The 19,149-nt window shown below is 47.1% G+C and overlaps 1 protein-coding gene across 7 annotated transcripts in view; it reads right to left on the minus strand.

Moving 5' to 3' along the window:
- Positions 1–19,149, minus strand: part of szt2 (SZT2 subunit of KICSTOR complex) — a 127,468-nt gene that overhangs the window by 52,555 nt on the left and 55,764 nt on the right. For 6 of the 7 annotated variants that reach the window (XM_042057768.1, XM_042057763.1, XM_042057765.1 and 3 more), the window contains 10 exons: positions 13,241–13,420; positions 11,674–11,865; positions 11,008–11,222; positions 10,272–10,438; positions 9,746–9,843; positions 9,195–9,327; positions 8,750–8,892; positions 7,612–7,659; positions 3,898–4,019; positions 2,502–2,684 (listed from right to left, as the gene is read on the minus strand). In XM_042057768.1, the coding sequence (XP_041913702.1) occupies positions 2,502–2,684; positions 3,898–4,019; positions 7,612–7,659; positions 8,750–8,892; positions 9,195–9,327; positions 9,746–9,843; positions 10,272–10,438; positions 11,008–11,222; positions 11,674–11,865; positions 13,241–13,420 (1,481 nt within the window). The remainder of the gene's footprint in view (positions 1–2,501; positions 2,685–3,897; positions 4,020–7,611; positions 7,660–8,749; positions 8,893–9,194; positions 9,328–9,745; positions 9,844–10,271; positions 10,439–11,007; positions 11,223–11,673; positions 11,866–13,240; positions 13,421–19,149) is intronic. The other variant, XM_042057766.1, reaches the window with a different exon arrangement.

Here is a 19,149-nt window from a genome sequence, read left to right on the forward strand (position 1 = left end):
ACCCCTTACTGTGTATCAAACTGAGTCAGAAAATGCATGAGGGCAGGTGGGGAGAGAAAAGCAGAAGAGGGGATCAAAAGAGGCGTGAGGCGGAGGAGTGCAGGCCTCAGTGCAGATGTGTCCGGGGGGGGGGGGGGGGGGGGGGGGTTGGGGAGATGATCAGAGAGAGGGACTAATCTAGGTCACCAGGAACCATCAAAGGCCAGAGCGCACGCAACACGCCAGGGGACACCCGGGGTCCCCAAACCCAGCAGAGTGGACATTCAGACATACACACGCACAAACATATGCAGACATACACATAGCTGTATACACACCCAGATGGAATGAGAGAGAGAGAGAGAGAGGAGAGAGAGAGAGAGAGAGAGAGAGAGAGAGAGAGAGAGAGAAGGCACAGCGGGCCACAATGATCACCTCAAACCTCCTAGAATCAGAGTGTCACACTGGCTCCCTCACCATCAGAAATACCGCGCAAAACACGCCACGGCTACACAGAGAACTGTGAGTGAGCGTGTTTCCATGGAGACAAGCCAGCACGGCGGATTAGGTCACGGCAACTGATGTTATGACCCGTTCAAAGGACTCCGTGGGGAACAGAGGCATTTATTAGAGCGGAGCCGTCGCAGATGGACTGCTTGAAGGATGGTGGGGAGGTTTCGTTGGGGGGGGGGGGGGGCACGACAAACGTTTCACATCAAACACGCCACACTTAAAGGCAGTCCGTCCCAAAGCGGTCAGGCGAACAATCTGCTGACTCGACAGCTTCCTTGTGCACAAAAAAAGAAGGGAAAAAAAAAAACATAAAAACAGCAAGTCTAAGAGCCGTAGTTCAAGACGCCTGACATTCCCAATCGATAAGCAGACAGACAAAAGAGGGCCAAGAATGAAAGGCTCCAGAGAGACCCTTCACGTCAAACCAGCAGGAGGGGGTTTGACACTGAACAGAGACCCTAAACAAGTTTACACAGTATTCTGATCAAATCAGATCTCTGGAAGTAAAAAAAATAATAATAATGCTCAATGCCCTACGCTCAACATCTGTCTTTTGTCAATCTTAATGGACAGGAAACAGATGTTGAAGACTGTTTATAGCGCGGTATGCTTCTGTGCCTACCAGAACACTCATAGCCAGCGGGTCTTTCAGGAGTGGAGCGTTACAAATGTATTTTGGACTTCATGTTCTATTTTATTTTATTTATGTGCATTTAGCTGACGCCTTTATCCAAAGCAACTTACAGATACCAATTGCAGGGCCCAGTTAAGTGCCAGGGTTAAGTGCCTAGCTCAAGGGCACAATGGTGGCAGCTGGGAATCGAACCTGCGACTTTAAGTGACCACTGCATGCTGGCCAAGCTCCTTAGCCACTACACTACCATCACCCCTATGCTGGCACTGACCACGGCTGATACGGCTAAGCCTTTGTTGCTCATACTAGAGATTTTTCCGTCATCCATTCGCAACAACCTGAACACTTACACACTACCACTCATGACTTGCCATTCTGCCAACTGGATACAGAACACTCGATTTTGCACACTTTTGCACAATTTTTTTAAAAATGCAGACAGAATATTTGAGATATTCAGATTTTACGGTCTCACAGTTCAGAAAGTTGGGCTTGTGGGGTGACAACAGAATTCTAGAGTAGTTTAGAGAAGAATTACTTATAATACAAATAAGTGAACTGTCGGTTATGGCTGGAGAATCCCAGTGACTGTGGCTTTACGTGATGGGACAGCTTACATCTCTCAGTGAAGGAGGTTACGTGTGTGTGTGTGTGTTTTTTTGTGAATGATTACCCTTTGATGAGGCAATCGCCCTTTGAGTAGATGAGCCAGTGTGCATGAACATCTGATTGTGTCCATTTCTCAACAACGTCTTCCTCTGCCAATTCTTTGCATTGTTTTACACGTCCAATATGGCCTCAACAAGCTTCCATTGAAATGTTTTAACCATTTTACTTAAAGGACAATTCCGGCGCAAAACGGAACTTAGGGGGTTAATAACACATCTGCCGGCTAGCACCAGCTTGGGAAAAGAGTCACGTGACAACGCAAGCTGAACGGTCACGTGACTGTTTTCCCAAGATGGCGCCCGCTTGTATACATGAACGGTCTGTACACTTACAAAGTTCTCAATGCTTCGGTTTACATGTAGGGCCCCTCATTATGCTACCGTGGAAGTGTGGTGCTATTTTGAGCCTTGTTAGTGGAATAGAACTAGTGATTTCTTTTTACTTTGCGTGAGCCCCGAAGACCAGCGTTAAACGCTAATTAGCGGTTTGTGGTAAAACTGGTCACATTCGATTAGCATGAAAACGTATCCCAGAAAACGGACGAACTCGGTGTTATTAACCCCTAAGTTCATTTTGCGCCAGAATTGTCCTTTAAAGAAAACGAGTATACCTGTACGTCTGTCTTTGTTTCTTCATATGTCTATGTGTGCGTTTGTTTGTTTGTTTGTTTGTTTGTTTGTGTGTGTGTGTGTGTCTGTGTCCTTACTTGTTTGAGGTCTTCGTGGGCCGGTATGTCTGCAAAGCAGTAGTGGTGGAAGAGGCCCATTTTCTGGTTGAGCAGGCAGTTGATCACGTGAGCCCGCGCATTCTGCCACTGCACCAGCCGGACCAGGCCACGGTTCAGGGACGCACCCAGATCCACTGACCAGTTATACGCATACAGCGTCACCTGGGGAACGAGGGGTAGACAGAGAGAGAGAGAGGGAGAGGGAGGGAGAGAGAGAGAGAGGTAGAGGGAGAGAGGGAGGGAGAGAGAGGGAAGGAGGAAGGGAGAGAGAGGGGGGAAGGAGAGAGAGAGAGAGAGAGGTAGAGGGAGGGAGAGAGAGGGAAGGAGGGAGAGATAGAGAAAAGGAGAGAGAGGGAGGGGGGGAGACGTAGAGGGATACAGTGAGGGAGAGAGAGAGGGAAGGAGGGAGGGAGAGAGAGAGATAGAGGGAAAGAGGGAGGGAGGGAGAAAGAGAGGGAGAGAGAGAGGATGGAGCAAGTGAGGGAAAGGATGAGAGAGGGATGGAAGGAGGTTAAAATGGACAGACAGAAAAAGAAGGGAGATGGGGCAGAGGGAGGGAGTGATAGCGAGAGAGAAGTAGAATTAGATGGAAATACAGAGAATGCAAAGAACAAGAAAAAGTTGAAAGAAAAATGAGGAACCGGAAGACGGGACTTTGTTTATGCAGTACACAACGTGCGTCACAGTCAGCGGCAATCAAAACATTGCAGAGAACGAAATTAAAAAAGCACAATAACAGAGAAACAAAAGAAAATCGACCAAGTACATTTGCGAGAGGCAGAAATGTAATGAATGTGTGATGAGCTCAGTCAAATGTGCTGGAGAAAGGACAGCGCTGAAATCTGAATTCAGCAGCGCTGCTAAAACACTTCTGGGGATGCAGAGCACATTCTCCAGGGGCCGACGGGGGGACCTGTCGTCTGATGCAGCAGCATCACGCAGTGCACACAGTGACGCAGAGCGACGGACTCCCTTAACCTCATCGTTATTGATCCCACTGTCTGAAACTGACCAACTCGGGTCACCTCCACCTGACCCCTCTCTGTCTTCCTCGCGAATGTGAAGGAACCTCTGACGGGTTGAATCAGGATTACTCCTCTTCCTCCTCCTCCTCCTCCTCCTTCACTTCCCCCCATCCCTCAATCATCCATCCGAATCATCCCCCCCTCCAATTCTCCAGCTGTCTCTCACCTTCTTCTCCAGGACGTGGACGTGGATGTGGATGCATACCTCTGGATAACTGACTGGTTGATTTAGGATTACTCCTCTTCCTCCTCCTCCTCCTCCTCCTCCTCCTTCACTTCCTCCATCCCACCATCATCCATCCGTATCAACCTTCCCCCCCCTCCCCTCCCATTCTCCAGCTGTCTCTCACCTTCTTCTCCAGGACGTGGATGTGGAGGAACCTCTGTCGCGGCGCCACCCCCCTCGCAGTCTGCCCCGGGCTGTACCAGTCGCTCTGCTCCAGTGCCTCGAAGCGCTGTAGCCCCTTATGAGCTGCAGGGGGTTGGAGTCATAGGGGGGGGGAGAGAGAGTGAAAAAGAGAGCGAGAGAAGATACAGAGAGAGAAAGAGCAGTCAGAGCCTCCGTACAGTGTCTCTGCACCTCTCACTAGAGAAAAAAAGACAAAACCCTCACAAAATATGACATGCGAAGAGCCTTCCAGCGGCATAAGCCCTGGCTCTGTGTTCACACTCTAAGCCCTTGGGGTTGGACATTTCATATTTACAGAGGATGGGCACGATTAACCTCTACGGGCCTCGCAATGGAAAGACCTAATTTTTGGACGAAAATGAAAAAAAAAAACAATTTATGAAAATACAGCTATTAAGATTCAATTAATAAATGGAGCTCATTACATAAACACTGAGAAAGGACCCAGCAGGGGCCCCCGAAGCCCTGCAGCCGAAACCTGCACCGTTGCCTAAAGCCTGCTATTCCAACGGCCGGATTATTCCAACGGCCGGATTACAGCACCGTTGCTTAAAGCCTGCTATTCCAACGGCCGGATTATTCCAACGGCCGGATTACAGCACCGTTGCTTAAAGCCTGCTATTCCAACGGCCGGATTATTCCAACGGCCGGATTACAGCACCGTTGCTTAAAGCCTGCTATTCCAACGGCCGGATTATTCCAACGGCCGGATTACAGCACCGTTGCTTAAAGCCTGCTATTCCAACGGCCGGATTATTCCAACGGCCGGATTACAGCACCGTTGCTTAAAGCCTGCTATTCCAACGGCCGGATTATTCTAACGGCCGGATTACAGCACCGTTGCTTAAAGCCTGCTATTCCAACGGCCGGATTATTCCAACGGCCGGATTACAGCACCGTTGCTTAAGGCGAGACACGGCAGGTGAAAACATCGTTTTTTCATGCACTGGTCAATTTCGAGATTTTGGGCTAATTTGCTACCTTAGCATGTATTCTTTCACACTACTACAACAACAAAGCCCGATTTACACATTTAGGTGTTTATTTCATTACATTTTGTCTACTCGCGCCTGTATATTTCTCGTAAATTCACCAAAAGTTAGTCTTCTAACGTTTCATGCTCTACCGCGACCGTGATACAAAACATAACATGTGTAGTACCGTTGGAAAGCTCTGTTTTTCCTGCATGACGTTGTGCTATCCAAATATGGACACTTCCTTTGTAACCGCAACTAATCGCGAAAGTTCAAAGGCGAGTCTAGGCTGAGAACGGAATCTCTTGGCTGTGTTCCAAGGCTGTTTTCTCAAATTGAGTTTTTATCATTTTCCAGTAGAAACATCTCAGCCTATGTAGCACCTATGTACACCAAACTTTCCAGATATACACTTAGCAGTATTCTGAAGATATTTACAGAGGGATTTGTTAATAAATCATTCCTGGCCTGATTTATGTGACATTTTAATCAAAAATATATGGCAAAAATCGATTTTTTAAGGCTATGGACAGTATATTCTGATTTCCTAGGTAATGAAAGCAGATATCCTGAAATCCCTCTGTAATTTTATTTTTATCTTGTATGCAAACAAAATGAAAGAATAATTTTGTACCAGGCTTTATCATATGTTCAGATCTATCTACCGAAAATATATGCAAATTTGCGCATATTTAATGAGAGAATGCCTAATTTGCATAATTAAACATTCGAATTTCAAAAACTTGTAATACATTTTTTGTTCATACTTGTGTAAGTAATCAACTGAGAAAGTTTCATGGTGATGTCTATTATTTAAAATTTTTACCCTATTCACCTGTAGTGTCTCGCCTTAAAGCCTGCTATTCCAACGGCCGGATTATTCCAACGGCCGGATTACAGCACCGTTGCTTAAAGCCTGCTATTCCAACGGCCGGATTATTCTAACGGCCGGATTACAGCACCGTTGCTTAAAGCCTGCTATTCCAACGGCCGGATTATTCTAACGGCCGGATTACAGCACCGTTGCTTAAAGCCTGCTATTCCAACGGCCGGATTATTCTAACGGCCGGATTACAGCACCGTTGCTTAAAGCCTGCTATTCCAACGGCCGGATTATTCTAACGGCCGGATTACAGCACCGTTGCTTAAAGCCTGCTATTCCAACGGCCGGATTATTCCAACGGCCGGATTACAGCACCGTTGCTTAAAGCCTGCTATTCCAACGGCCGGATTATTCCAACGGCCGGATTACAGCACCGTTGCTTAAAGCCTGCTATACCAACGGCCGGATTAAAAAACCTGCACCGTTGCCTAAAGCCTGCTATACCAACGGCCGGATTACAGCACCGTTGCCTAAAGCCTGCTATACCAACGGCCGGATTAAAAAACCTGCACCGTTGCCTAAAGCCTGCTATACCAACGGCCGGATTACAGCACCGTTGCCTACAGCCTGCTATACCAACGGCCGGATTATTCATCTTTAGGCCAGTTTAGAGAGTGTGCAGAAAGGACAAGCACTCCTTGTTTATCATGCATCCCCCCCCCCCCACACACACACACCTTCAAAGAAATAACTTTTTCTCGATTTTCTCAAGACTATAAATCTGAGCAGAAGTCGGTCTGCGGCAGCCGTGTGAAGCGAGCTGTACATGCGGAGGAAATACAAATGCAGAGTGCTCTGCTCTTAAAGCTCCACCGAGCAAAGTCAAAACAAATGGCATCAGGTGTTTTTTCGGCTGCCTTTTTGCCTTTTTCTTCATCCCATGTTTTTTTCTATTTAACCCTGAGTTAAGACGTGTCTTTGCAGGGCTGTAAAACGATTCATTTGTCCCGGTGTTCTAAATATACACGTGGAAGGGCTACATTTCCTCTTCAGACGGGCGCTTCTTTCACTATTCAGCTTGGTTTGGGGAGGGATGTGGAGCTCGTGAAGAGACGGGCTTCTGAGCGCTCCCATGCAGCACCAATAAAGCCTCCATCACAAGGCCCTTCCAGACACACACAGTTTTACTGAGACTAAAAAGAAAAAAGAAAAATCGCACCATAACACATAACGACAGATTCACATCCTGGGGCCGAAAAAAAAGACGACGAGATAAATTAACAAGTGAATAAATAAATAAATGATTAAAAAAAAATTAAAAGCCACATTTTTGCCTCCTCTTGGCTCTCCTGATGGGGCACTGAACTGTTTAATCTCGGCAGGAGACTTAAGCTTTTATGAACGTGGCCCATCTTAGTAAATGAATATGTTGGAAGCAATCGCGGCAAAAGCTTCCGCAACGCAGGAGAAAATATGAAAACAGCAAGGAGACTTGCAATAATTATGGGAACTGTTACATAAGGTTATGAATAAACATTTGCTAAAACTAAGGCATAATTGACAGGAGAGTCCCTTTGGTTTGTTTGTGGATTCATATCTTCTGCTTGTGTTTGAACAAAAACACACAACAATTCTCCAAGCCACTTAAGGATATGGTGATGAATTCTGACATTTCAATTACATTTAGATGAGAAAAGATAAAAACTTTTAAATATCAAATTACCACCACCAGCGAGACTGTAACTATCAAGAGCATCACATCATTCTCTGTGTAATAGTTAGTCAATGTTGATGTTGATGTTGATGGGATAAACAAACAGATACATCCCCATCGCCAGTGCAGAGGGGCCAGACTTACGTGTGAACCTATTTAGCACTGGAGGGCTTTCCTCATCTGAACTGTCGTCTGTGGGCAAACAGAGATCAGCACAGCACACAGCATGGCAGGAACTGACGGTGAGACGCACTCACGCGCACACGCACACACACACACACACAACCACACACAAACACACGCAGACACACACACAAACACACACAAACACACGCAGACACACACACAAACCACACACACAACCACACATAACCACACAACCACACACACACACAAACACACGCAGACACACACACAAACACACACAAACACACGCAGACACACACACAAACCACACACACAACCACACATAACCACACACACACATAACCACACACACACTTTTAAGTACATACATGCACACACAGAAGTAGAAAGACACACACACACACACACAGGCACACTCAGACACATTCACACTCAAATAACACACATATACTCTCTCTCACACACACACACACACACACACACACGGCTAATGCCAGGCACAGATAGAGAGAACAAGATATTCTAGCGAGAAGATGAACAGATCAGTTAGAGAAGCAGATGAAGAAGATAAACACAGAGCAAGCACAGCAGCACACAGCAGTGTGGGGATACCAGCACTTTGGGTTCATTTACTCCACCCTTATCTGGCGCACATCAAAAGCTAATAACAAAAGCTTACAGGATGAAGGTGCAGTTTTTAGTCTGTAGTACAAGCAACTTCTGGTATGAAGGGAAATGAATAACTGATGTTAAAGGTGTGGGTATTATACTGTAAATAAATTAGGATTAATTAATGCTGTAAATAAAAGAGTTGCCAAATCGTTAGTGCCTTATGTTGCAAAATGGTTAGCGAAGCATGCCATACTGTTGACCACAGAGTCCAGAGCTATAAAAATATGAAACATGTGTTTGTGGGTGTGTGTGTGTGTGTGTGGTCAGCTGATTAAGAATTTATAAATCGGTTCATAATTTAATACTTTTGGATGTGATTGTGACCACAGCGACAGGTGGGCCGTTTCTCTAAAGCAAACACAATCACAGTGAAATCTGGCTTCAAATAGATGATATTGGACTACTTTAACAACATCAAGAGCAAACACCGCATTGTGGGGAGATGCGATTTAGTGACACTCACCCTGGAAGGAGCCTTGTAGCTCTGTGCTACAATGCCATTGGTGGAAATTCCGTCCAATGAGCATGAAGCTCCTGGAAGACGCAGGTGCCTGGCTAGTGTGCTGGATGTGAGGCAAGGGAACAAAGATGTCTCCCTGGGGACAACTACAGGCAATAAATACAAACAAACAAACAAACAAACTCGTATTACTTCTCACCACAGTTGGCCATTTGGAAGACACACATTCTTATCTAGCACACTAAGCAATAAGAGACGGTTCATCAACTTATTCCAGCTTTTAGTTAAAACTCTGTTCAGAGACAAATATATTGTGGAGATTTCTGTTCCATGACATTAAGATTCTGATGATTTCTAGTCTGTTGCAAATACAGCTCAGGAGAACTCTTTCCTGAGCTATTCTCGATTCTGAAGGTGCAGGGAGAGATGGGACACACGGGCCGGCTACCTTGTTCTCTCAAAAACCTTCACGACCGTGTCGCTGGCCAGAGAGCTGACCAAGCCGGCGATCTCGGCCAGGATGGAGGGCAGGAGGAAGTGAGAGGTGATCTCGGCCGTGCACTGCTGTATTGACGGACAGCCTGTGGGAGAAAAAGAGAGAGGGGAAGAGAGAGAAAAAGACGAGTGAGGTGGTGGAGGAAGGAGAGTGTGAGGAGAGAGGAGAGCAAATCAAAAAGAGGAGGAATGAACTCAACTGCTCAGTCTGACTTTGTCTCGCACATTGTACACGCACTATAGCAGTATATCAAGTATCAAGAGGAGGCCATGAAGAGGCCCATTAAGCACACAGTCATCAAGCTCACGGGGGCCGAGAGGAGGACCATGCGGACGGAGAGACCAGTGCTGTCTGCTGGCCCACAGTGGAGCAGAGGCAGCAGAACTCACCAAGAGAAGGTAAAGGGTAGAGTAGATAGAGAGAGAGAGAGAGAGAGAGAGAGAGGGAGGGAGAGAGAGAGGGAGGGAGAGAGAGGGAGAGAGAGGGAGAGAGAGAGAACTCACCCATCTTGGACATGAACACGACCCAGGGCTGATAGGTAAGGTGGTAGGTGGGGTGGAGCGTCCCAACATCCCCCTCCTCCAGCTGCACCACGTGCCTCCTGTGGAAACGGAACAGTTAGAGAGAGCGCAGCATCAGGACCACTTTTAAATACCACACGCACAGCATACATGCAGATAACAGAAGAGACAGAATCTTCAGTCACTGCTAAGAACTCGTCAGTGATACTTTTAATGATTCTTGATTTGACTTTTATATAAACATTTTTTGTTAAATGTTTTTCAGTTAAATGATCAAAAAGTTTGATAATAACACCATTAGCTGCATGTACTACTTATAGTTTTACTGTAATTTGCTGTTATACATTGAAATTATATTTCAATGAAACATTGAAAGTAAAGTGAGATGTGAAATAAAATATGAAGCTTTTTGATTTGATTTCGTTGGAGACAAACTGTGCGTGCATACAGTATGTGGGTGGTTTGTGGGTTCAGTCGTGTGCATGTGGGCGGTACGCTTCTGTCGGACCTCTGGGCCTGTTCCAACTCTACAGCCACGTTCCGCTCCTGGCTCCACTGCTGCTTGACCATCTCGGTCTTGTGGCGGCGCCGTCCGGCCCGAGTGTCCTCGCCCCGCTCCGGCATGATGTCGTCTGTTGTCTTTGGACTGCTCAGCTCCGACGAGTCCGGCTTGCTCTAGGAGAGAGAGAGGGAGAGAGAGGGAGAGAGAGAGAGAGGGAGAGAGGGAGGGAGAGGGAGAGAGAGGGAGAGTGTGTTGTGGTGAAAGCCGATCTGGCAGGATGGTGGAGTGCATGCCAGCGAGCCCAGATCATTTCATCACTTATCTTCTCCATAAACACTTGGCTCCAGCGCCCCAAAAGGGCCCGGATTGGGTCTGACCTGCTGATGAAGTTATCCGAAAGAGGAAATACTGCTGACAGAGCTAATTAATGAGACCAATTTGTCTCTAATGAGCCGTTTTCAAACCCCCCCACCTCCACCACACACACATTCTCTATATTCTGAATGCCACCAGCAGTGTCTGAGACTATTATGATGGTTTGTCTAGGTTTAGAACCAACATTTCATATGATTAATTTTCAATTATAATTCAACTAAAATGCATTATGTATTATTATGTAAGGCATATGTTTTTCTAGCACTTTCAAGGGCTTCTGTGAAAGTCTGTTTTTGTCATGCCACAACACAACCACAGTGATTTACCCCACAGTGTGCGTGGTGTTCTAGTGTGATGAGGGACTCACCAGGATTTCCCAGAAGCTGCGTCGCGTGGTCTTCCCGGTGGGGGTGGTAGACTCGGGCGTGCTGGTGCCCGTGCTGGGGGTGGCGGTGTTGCCGAGGGGGTTGAGGGTGAGGGGCGAGGGGCTGCTCCGCAGGCTCTGAGTCCCGCTGAGGCGCCGGGGGCTGTCGCGCACCTCCCTGACCTCCTTAGCGGCCGCTTGGGGCAGAGTGAGCAGACCTGGTGGTGGGAGACCAGACGCAGACATGCAGGCGGGGGGTGTTAGCGAGCTTTCTCTCCATCACAATGAAAATCACAACGCTTGAGGGGGGGTGGCTCACTGGAAATAAAGAGATCTTGTCTAGACATGGACTCGTTCGAAACCTGTATACAACACTTTCTAGTTCAACAGGATGTGTCCAAAATATTGAAACATCACCTCAACAAGCTGCTAGACACCCTGAGGCAAGTTTAGTGCTGCCGAGACAAACTGACAGAGAGCATGCAGTGCTGTTAAAAAACAAGTCCATGAAATGCTAGAAAATACTAAGGGCCAGACGTTCAAACATGTTTGCGGCGTAATTCCCTCGCAACATGCGCATAAAAACATGGCGTCAATGAGAAAAACTTTCAGAGACAACAGAATCGGTATTCAGCTAAAACTCCACTGGTAACACCAGAGGCTTCGCACCATTGGTCTCGTCCCTGGGCGGGCCGGTGGGCAGGCAGAACGTCTCCTGGCACAGGGGGTTGGGCAGCACCCGCAGCTCCATGACCACGTCACAGAGGGCATGGCGCAGGGCACCACGCAGCTTGTCCGTCAGCTGGAGGGGGCTGACGTTCCCCTGCTCCCACACGTCGAACCGCACGCGCACATACGGACCTGGAGACAGGCAGACAGGCAGGGAGGGGTGGGGGGAGAGAGAGAGGAAGGAAGGGAAGGAAGACAGAAAGACAGGGAAAGAAAGAAAGAAAGAAAGAAAGAAAGAAAGAAAGAAAGAAAGAGAGGAAGGAAGGGAAGGAAGACAGAAAGACAGGGAAGGAAAGAAAGAAAGAAAGAAAGAAAGAAAGAAAGAAAGAGAGGAAGGAAGGGAAGGAAGACAGAAAGACAGGGAAAGAAAGAAAGAAAGAAAGAAAGACAGAGAGAGAAAGAAAGAAAGAAAGAAAGAAAGAAAGAAAGAAAGAAAGAAAGAAAGAAAGAAAGAAAGAGCAAATGAGACACATATGTGGGGGAAAATGTGAAAATGGGGGAAAACTTGTAAGAAAGTGCAACAGAAGACAAAGTAGCAGACTCCACCCCCCTCCCCTCTCTCCTGATGAGATGAGGCCCAAAGGGGCACCTCTTGGCACAGGTAGGGCACTAATTACCCCCCCACACACCCCCCACCAGCGGCCCCTGTAATGAGTCTACCCGAGAATTGGGGCTATATTTGGGAAAATACCCCCCCTGATGCACACTGATTCACTGTCTGCCAATTAGCAAACCAAAACTTTTCTTTATTAATCTGATGAATCCCTGTGGACTGTCTGAGTAGGCAACGGAACAAGATTAATACTATTTTAATGTGTTTTAAAAGTAGGGGGATAATGGTTATTAATCTTGTTGGCATCTAAATATATCACTGTAATGTGTTAAGAAATAAGTATGCCATACTTTTCACAATAACTACCAGTAATGTTTTAATACCATAACACCTGAGTGACCAAATAAATCAACAATAAATTAAGTTGATTAATCAGTTCAATCAAATTCATGTTCCTTCACAGGACTGTTGATTGGATCCTCCTTAGGAGATTATTTCCTTAGGAGTTAAGGAGGTGTCCATAGCAAACTAGCATTGATAGAAATCAGTAGCCTAAGCTAAGCTATCTGAAACAGCACAGTGTCCAAATTGATACACCATTATCCAGAAAAAGGTGCTCATGTTCATCATGGGAACAGAATCACTTTGGTGCTATTTGCTCAAACAATTGCACAAAAGGAATTGAGTTGAGAGGGGGGAAAACAAGAATGAAAATAGCAGATACCATTTCTGCAATAAGACACAATGCATCTTAAATCTTAAATGTTTCATAATTACAAAACCTGCAACAACCACTTAAGACTTTATTAAAGTCAACTTAGTTGGACCCATTCCATCATGAGGGAAGGGAACGGCATTCCTAGCTATAAAACCAATATGACAAATAAAACAGACTAAAACCACATATGCCAGCGTAATCTTTTTCCTTGTTCTTAGTCGATCTCTGAAACTCACCTGGGACTTGGCTGTGGGAGGGCTCCACCTTGACCACAGTGGTCAGCAGGTCAAACTGGTCAGGATCGAGCGAGATGGTCGAGGTGTCTCCTCCTTTGAGGGGAGACGTGCCATCCTGCGCGGGGACCTGTAGGGGGCGCCCATCCGCATCAACGAAGGACAGGGCAATGCAGGCGATACCTGGGAGGGCACAGAGACAGGGTCATAGGTCAAGAGATCAAGAGGTCAGAGGTCAAGTATCAGTCAGGGTAATCTGGCATTTACTGGAACATAATGCAGGGAGATGAGGTAATACTTTACTTGAACCTTGCTTCATAACACCAGCATCATCATATCAAAAGTTAGCCAAAGTAGATGTCATATGATTTCAAAAAAAGCTACTTTTCAACCACTTTTCAATAGGTCTATTACAACCACGGTCTACTGAAATGACTGTCACCTGTCATTATTGTATGATGCTATGACAACTTAAAGATGCAAAATTAAGCTGTTACGCTTATACAATTCAGTCATAACAATGACAGAGTTGTGACCATGACTTAACATGCCATTATCAAATGAATGGACAGCTGATGCACATGACATCCGTGATAACACATGTCAACATAAGAAAGCATGTCAGTCTATGAAGTGGGGAAATCATAGCATGTCTCTAGCAAAGCCTCTTCCCATTATTGTGGGCCAAGCCCCCTGTCGTAAGCAGTGCTTATAAAACGATAAAATGCCTTAATCTCGATGTCACATCCACTCAAGAGTGAAACTAAAAGTGCAAACCAAGTTGTCATTGGAAATAAATTGTATCCTGTGACAGTCACAGACATTCAGATTGTGCTTTCAGATGCAATGCCAAAAACTGGGGACGTGGAAGGGGAAAGTAGCTACGAGGTCTTTCATTATGTCAGTAAATGCATCGGCTTTTTCTCCCTGTTGTGTTAGGAGGGCTCTCTGATGAAAATGTCGAACACCATCAGGCAGAAAGCGCACAGCCTACCGCAAGTCATTCGGTGATTGCATTCCTTCAAATCTTCTCACAATCAATGCCCCACGCCTCAATAACTCATCTCATAAACACACAGCCACACTGAAACCGCTTGACTGATGGTAAAGTTACACACACACACACACACACACACACACACACACACACACACACACACACACAAGCAGTTATATATTTGCACACGTAACCACAAACACACTTACAGTACATGCTCACTCACACACATACACACTCAGTCACAAAGCTTATCATGGGTGAAATGTAATGTTCTGTGCATGCCATTAGAACATTTGAGCATGACTTTAGCACAAAACAAACACACACGCACACACGCACACACACACACACACACACACACACACACGCACACACGCACACACGCACACACGCACACATGATGGATGCCAACTGCCAGGAGGAGCGTGTGCAGACATGGATGCGTGGCACCGCGTCAGCGAACATGAATCACACACCAGTCGCTCCGTCCGCCGCCCGTGCTGGAGCGACCAGCGATGCCACGGCTCAGTCACACTACAGCGACCCAGAGCGACCCACAGCTGCCGCCGCCTAAGCCAACACACACACACACACACACACACACACACACAGCGGAGTGGAGGAGAGTCTACAACAGAGGGCCAGATGTCAAGCGTGACTCCACCAGCCTGTGCGTGGGGTCTGTTGTTTCAGAGTGTGTGTCTGTGTGTGTGTGTGTGTGTGTGTGTGTGTACAACAGAGAGAGTTTATGATCATAAAACATTTGGGGTGAGACCACAACTCCCCTCTCTTCTGCCCCTGTTTGTGTGCCAATGCCTCAGAAATCTCATGAGTGAGGATTAGAAAAGAATGTGTGAGTGTGTATGTGGGTTTTTGTGTGTGCATATGTGAAACAGTAGCCAGGGTATGTGTGTCTGCCCTGGTCTTATCATTTGCTGTGGCCTCTCAGGGCCCGTGCGCATGTGTGTGTGTGTGTGTGTGTGTGTGTGTGTGTGTGTGTGTGTGTGTGTGTGTGTGTGTGTGTGTGTGTGTGTGTGTGTGTGTGTGTCTTTCTGAAAGTGCCTGTGTGGCCATCAGTTAGGTTAATGAGTTGATGCAAAACTGTCCAATTTTTCTGATATAAAGTTTCTGTGTGTGTGTGTGTGTGTGTGTGTGTGTGTGTGTGTGTGTGTGCGTGTTGGGCTGTGACAGCCGGCCGGGTGACCTCTTGGCTCTGGGTGGCTTTTTGAAGTCCCCAGAAATGGACACAGAAGGTCTCTCTTGCTCTCAGTCTCTCCTCTCTGCCCTTCCTTTCTCTCCTTCTTTCATTTCTCTGTCTCTCTGTCTCTCTCTCTCTCTGTCTCTCTCTCTCTCTGTCTCTCTCTCTCTCTGTCTCTCTCTCTCTCTCTCTGTCTCTGGTCCCACAGTGGCTTATCCTGACAGGCTGGCCGTGACGGGCGCGTGCGGGGTGGCCGAGGGCAATGAGGCTGCTGATTGCTACAGCCGTCACTTTAATGGCTGCAGCCGTACAGGGAGCAGGCTGCGGGGTGTGTGTGTGTGTACTGTATGCGTGTGTGTTTGTGTGTGTGTGTGTGTGTGTGTGTGTGTGAGTGGAGTGGACGGAAGGAGCAGGATTTGGAACTGACAGGTCTCGATCTACAAGACAAGGCCTGTGTTCTGCGGTGGAGGAGTGGGGGCTGTCGGTCAATTACCGCACAGGAGATGGGGACCCTCGGAGCACCAGCAGGAGAGCAGGAGAGCAGTGACACAGAGCGACTCTGTCTCTAACACACACACACACACACACAAACAGACACAGACACAGACACAGACACAGACATGCACGCGCACACGCACACGCACACACCCTCACCTGTCAAAATAACTATTTCTTACTGGACAATATATTGATATTGATGTCAACAATATTGTCATTTCAGACCATTTTATGCTAACCGCACCAAAATGCAAGTACAAGGCATTTTTTTGGCCCACTGCTCAGACAATTGGGCGTGATAGTGATATTTCAGATGAACTTAAGCTAGTGAAATTGCCATGCTGAAAAAGCATAGGCTATTTATGAAATCTTACTGACTGTGCGTGTATGCAAGTTTTCGACCTCTGGCTCTGGTCAAGAGAAGCCATATTATCTACGCTAATTATTCCTTTAGCAGACACTTTCATGCAAAGGGCAGACAGGCGTACATGCACATATTCATTTGTGTGTTTTCACCTGCTCATAACAGTTTTTGCTGTAGATTTGCAAGATGCAGCGATACTTCATACACTGTGAATAAGCGATACACCTTCTGCTACTGAGACAGATCTGCACCAGCAAAAGAAGTATACTTTGGACACACTGATGGGCACAACTGGACACACTGTATGACTATACAGCACGACTGACTGTATTTGCAAAAGTACACTCAAGCCTTTAGGTTAATCCTTGCAATATTTTAAGACACCGTTTTAAACTAAAAATATACAAGAAATAAGTTGATAACCTGCAAAAGTTATTGTGGACATCTTTAAATATCAAATGATACGTCAATAATGTAACTATCATGACAGGGCTACACACACCACATAAAATGACGTGATGCATCTCACCACCTTACTAAACCATGCCATGCCTTCCAGGAAAAACAGTCTTATATAAAAGGTAGAATATTAACTTTTTGCAAAAGATTTTGCTGGGTTTTCTTTTCAGCTTGCTCCCAACTGCAGCACCTATACTCTACAGACAGACACAACTGCAAATCAGGGAGGTAAATAGAAAACAGACGGCATGCTGCTCAGAAGCCCAAGCCATGCAGGCGGTGGGTGGCATTGGGGGGGGTATGGGCCTGGTGGAGGATGAGCTTCAAAAGAAGGAAACTCCACAACCACAAGTCAAATTAAATGAACGCAGCTCCGCAAAGGCTCTGTGACGACTGGTAGAGCAACCAATACAGTCCAGCAGGGGGGCGTTGTGGTGATCGGGGAAGGAGCAGGTGGGTGAGGAGGTGGTGGAGGGGACTGGGGAGGTGGTGGAGGGGACTGGACTGGGGAGGTGGTGGAGGGAGGGGACTGGGGAGGTGGTGGAGGGAGGGGACTGGGGAGGTGGTGGAGGGGACTGGGGAGGTGGTGGAGGGGAGGCAGGAGTGACTGGGAGGCTGAGTTCAGGTTGGGTACAGAGGGGGGAAGGGTGATACCTTGAAACTGGGAGGGTGGGAAGAGATTCTGTACAAGCTCCGACATGGTACCTGAGTCAACAACAATAACAAAAACAAACAAACAAACAAACAAACAAACAACAGAGACACCCAGACAACAGAGGTGTTCAAGACAGGAGGACATACACAAACACACACACAAAGTACACACACTGACTTTTCACAACATGCACACCTCCTAAGGTAAGTAGTGGAGGTATAATGGTGGGCTTGGAATGGAATGCAGGCTAAGTGAGTGGGCGTGCGTTTGTGTGTGTGTGTGTGTGTGTGTGTGTGTGTCTGTGTGTCTGTGTGTCTGTGTGTCTGTGTGTCTGTGTGTCTGTGTGTCTGTGTGTCTGTGTGTCTGTGTGTCTGTGTGTGTTTGATAGAGAGAGAAAGAGAGTGTGTGTGTGTGTGTGTGTGTGTGTGTGTGTGTGTGTGTGTGTGTGTGTGTCTGTGTGTTTGTTTCCACCATGGAGTGGATAGCCTTCTTATCACCAGCAAGGTGCCCTCTCCATCCTCACCACAACCAAGCACATGCACAGGTCAGGGGGGAGGGAGGATAATGGCCGCTGTTCAACACCACAGGAAAAAGCTCATTTAGACGACAGATGAGCAAACCTCAATGAAGTTAGGGACCTAATCACATACCACAGACACCAAACACAATACCAAATTAGCATACTCTCATCTTCCATACTCAGGAGTTAAGACACACACACACACACACACACACACACATTTCAATTAGCAGATTCTCTAATTTGGAGCCCTAAAAGATTCATGTGACAACTACCTGGGAATGGAGGATTGGGTAATTAGCTGGCCGTGTGTGTGTGTGTGTGTGTGTGTGTGTGTGTGTGTGTGTGTGTGTGTGTGTGTGTGTGTGTGTGTGTGTGTGTGTGTGTGTCACTCCCAGCGGCAGCCCAGAGCACTGTGTAGCCTTGCCAACGAACACTTAAACCTGCCGGTACCTGACACAATTACCCCCATGCTAGGAGGGCAGGCAGGTAGGTAGGCACGCAGGCAGGTGAGCAGGCAGGGACGGGTCGAGTGATATTAAATAACTTAACTGCCTTGTTGTGAGACACTTCAAATTAACGAGTTAGGGGGGTGGGGGGGCGATATGCTCCGGCTTGGCAATTAGGGTCGTTAGACCGCATGAAGGAAGGAGCGGCGGTCTGGGAAGAAGGGGACACACACACACACACACACACACACACACACACACACACACACACACACGCACACACACACACACACACACACGCACACACACACACACACACACGCACACACACACAGACGACACACTAGAACCCCTTCAGTTAAGACTCAGGAGCCTGAGGGAGATGCCGTCCGACCGCCCTTAAAGAGTCCCGCACCTCGCTGCGATATCAAATACATAAATATTAGCCTAGCGCTAATAGCAGGGCCGGGACGATTCCTCCATGAGGAGGGACTCGTTAAACGGTTATTTAAAAAAAAGACGCGCACTTATATTGGAGATTTAAGCCGTCGTGAATCGTCTGACAGGTATTGATAATAACGGAGATGAGATAAGAGGAGAGGAGCGGAGAGAAGTGGAGCAGAGCAGAGCAGAGCAGAGCGGAGCGTCCACGAGTGGTTAGTGACGGGTCATTATTTCATGCTGCCGCTTACCTCGGGGACTGTGTTCAACAAAGCTGTAAAAGCACTGACAGCACATCAACACCAGGCACACGAGGCACCAGAGCAGG

The sequence above is a fragment of the Alosa sapidissima genome, chromosome 12 (assembly GCF_018492685.1).
Source record: "Alosa sapidissima isolate fAloSap1 chromosome 12, fAloSap1.pri, whole genome shotgun sequence".
In the NCBI taxonomy this organism is placed as follows: domain Eukaryota; kingdom Metazoa; phylum Chordata; class Actinopteri; order Clupeiformes; family Clupeidae; genus Alosa; species Alosa sapidissima.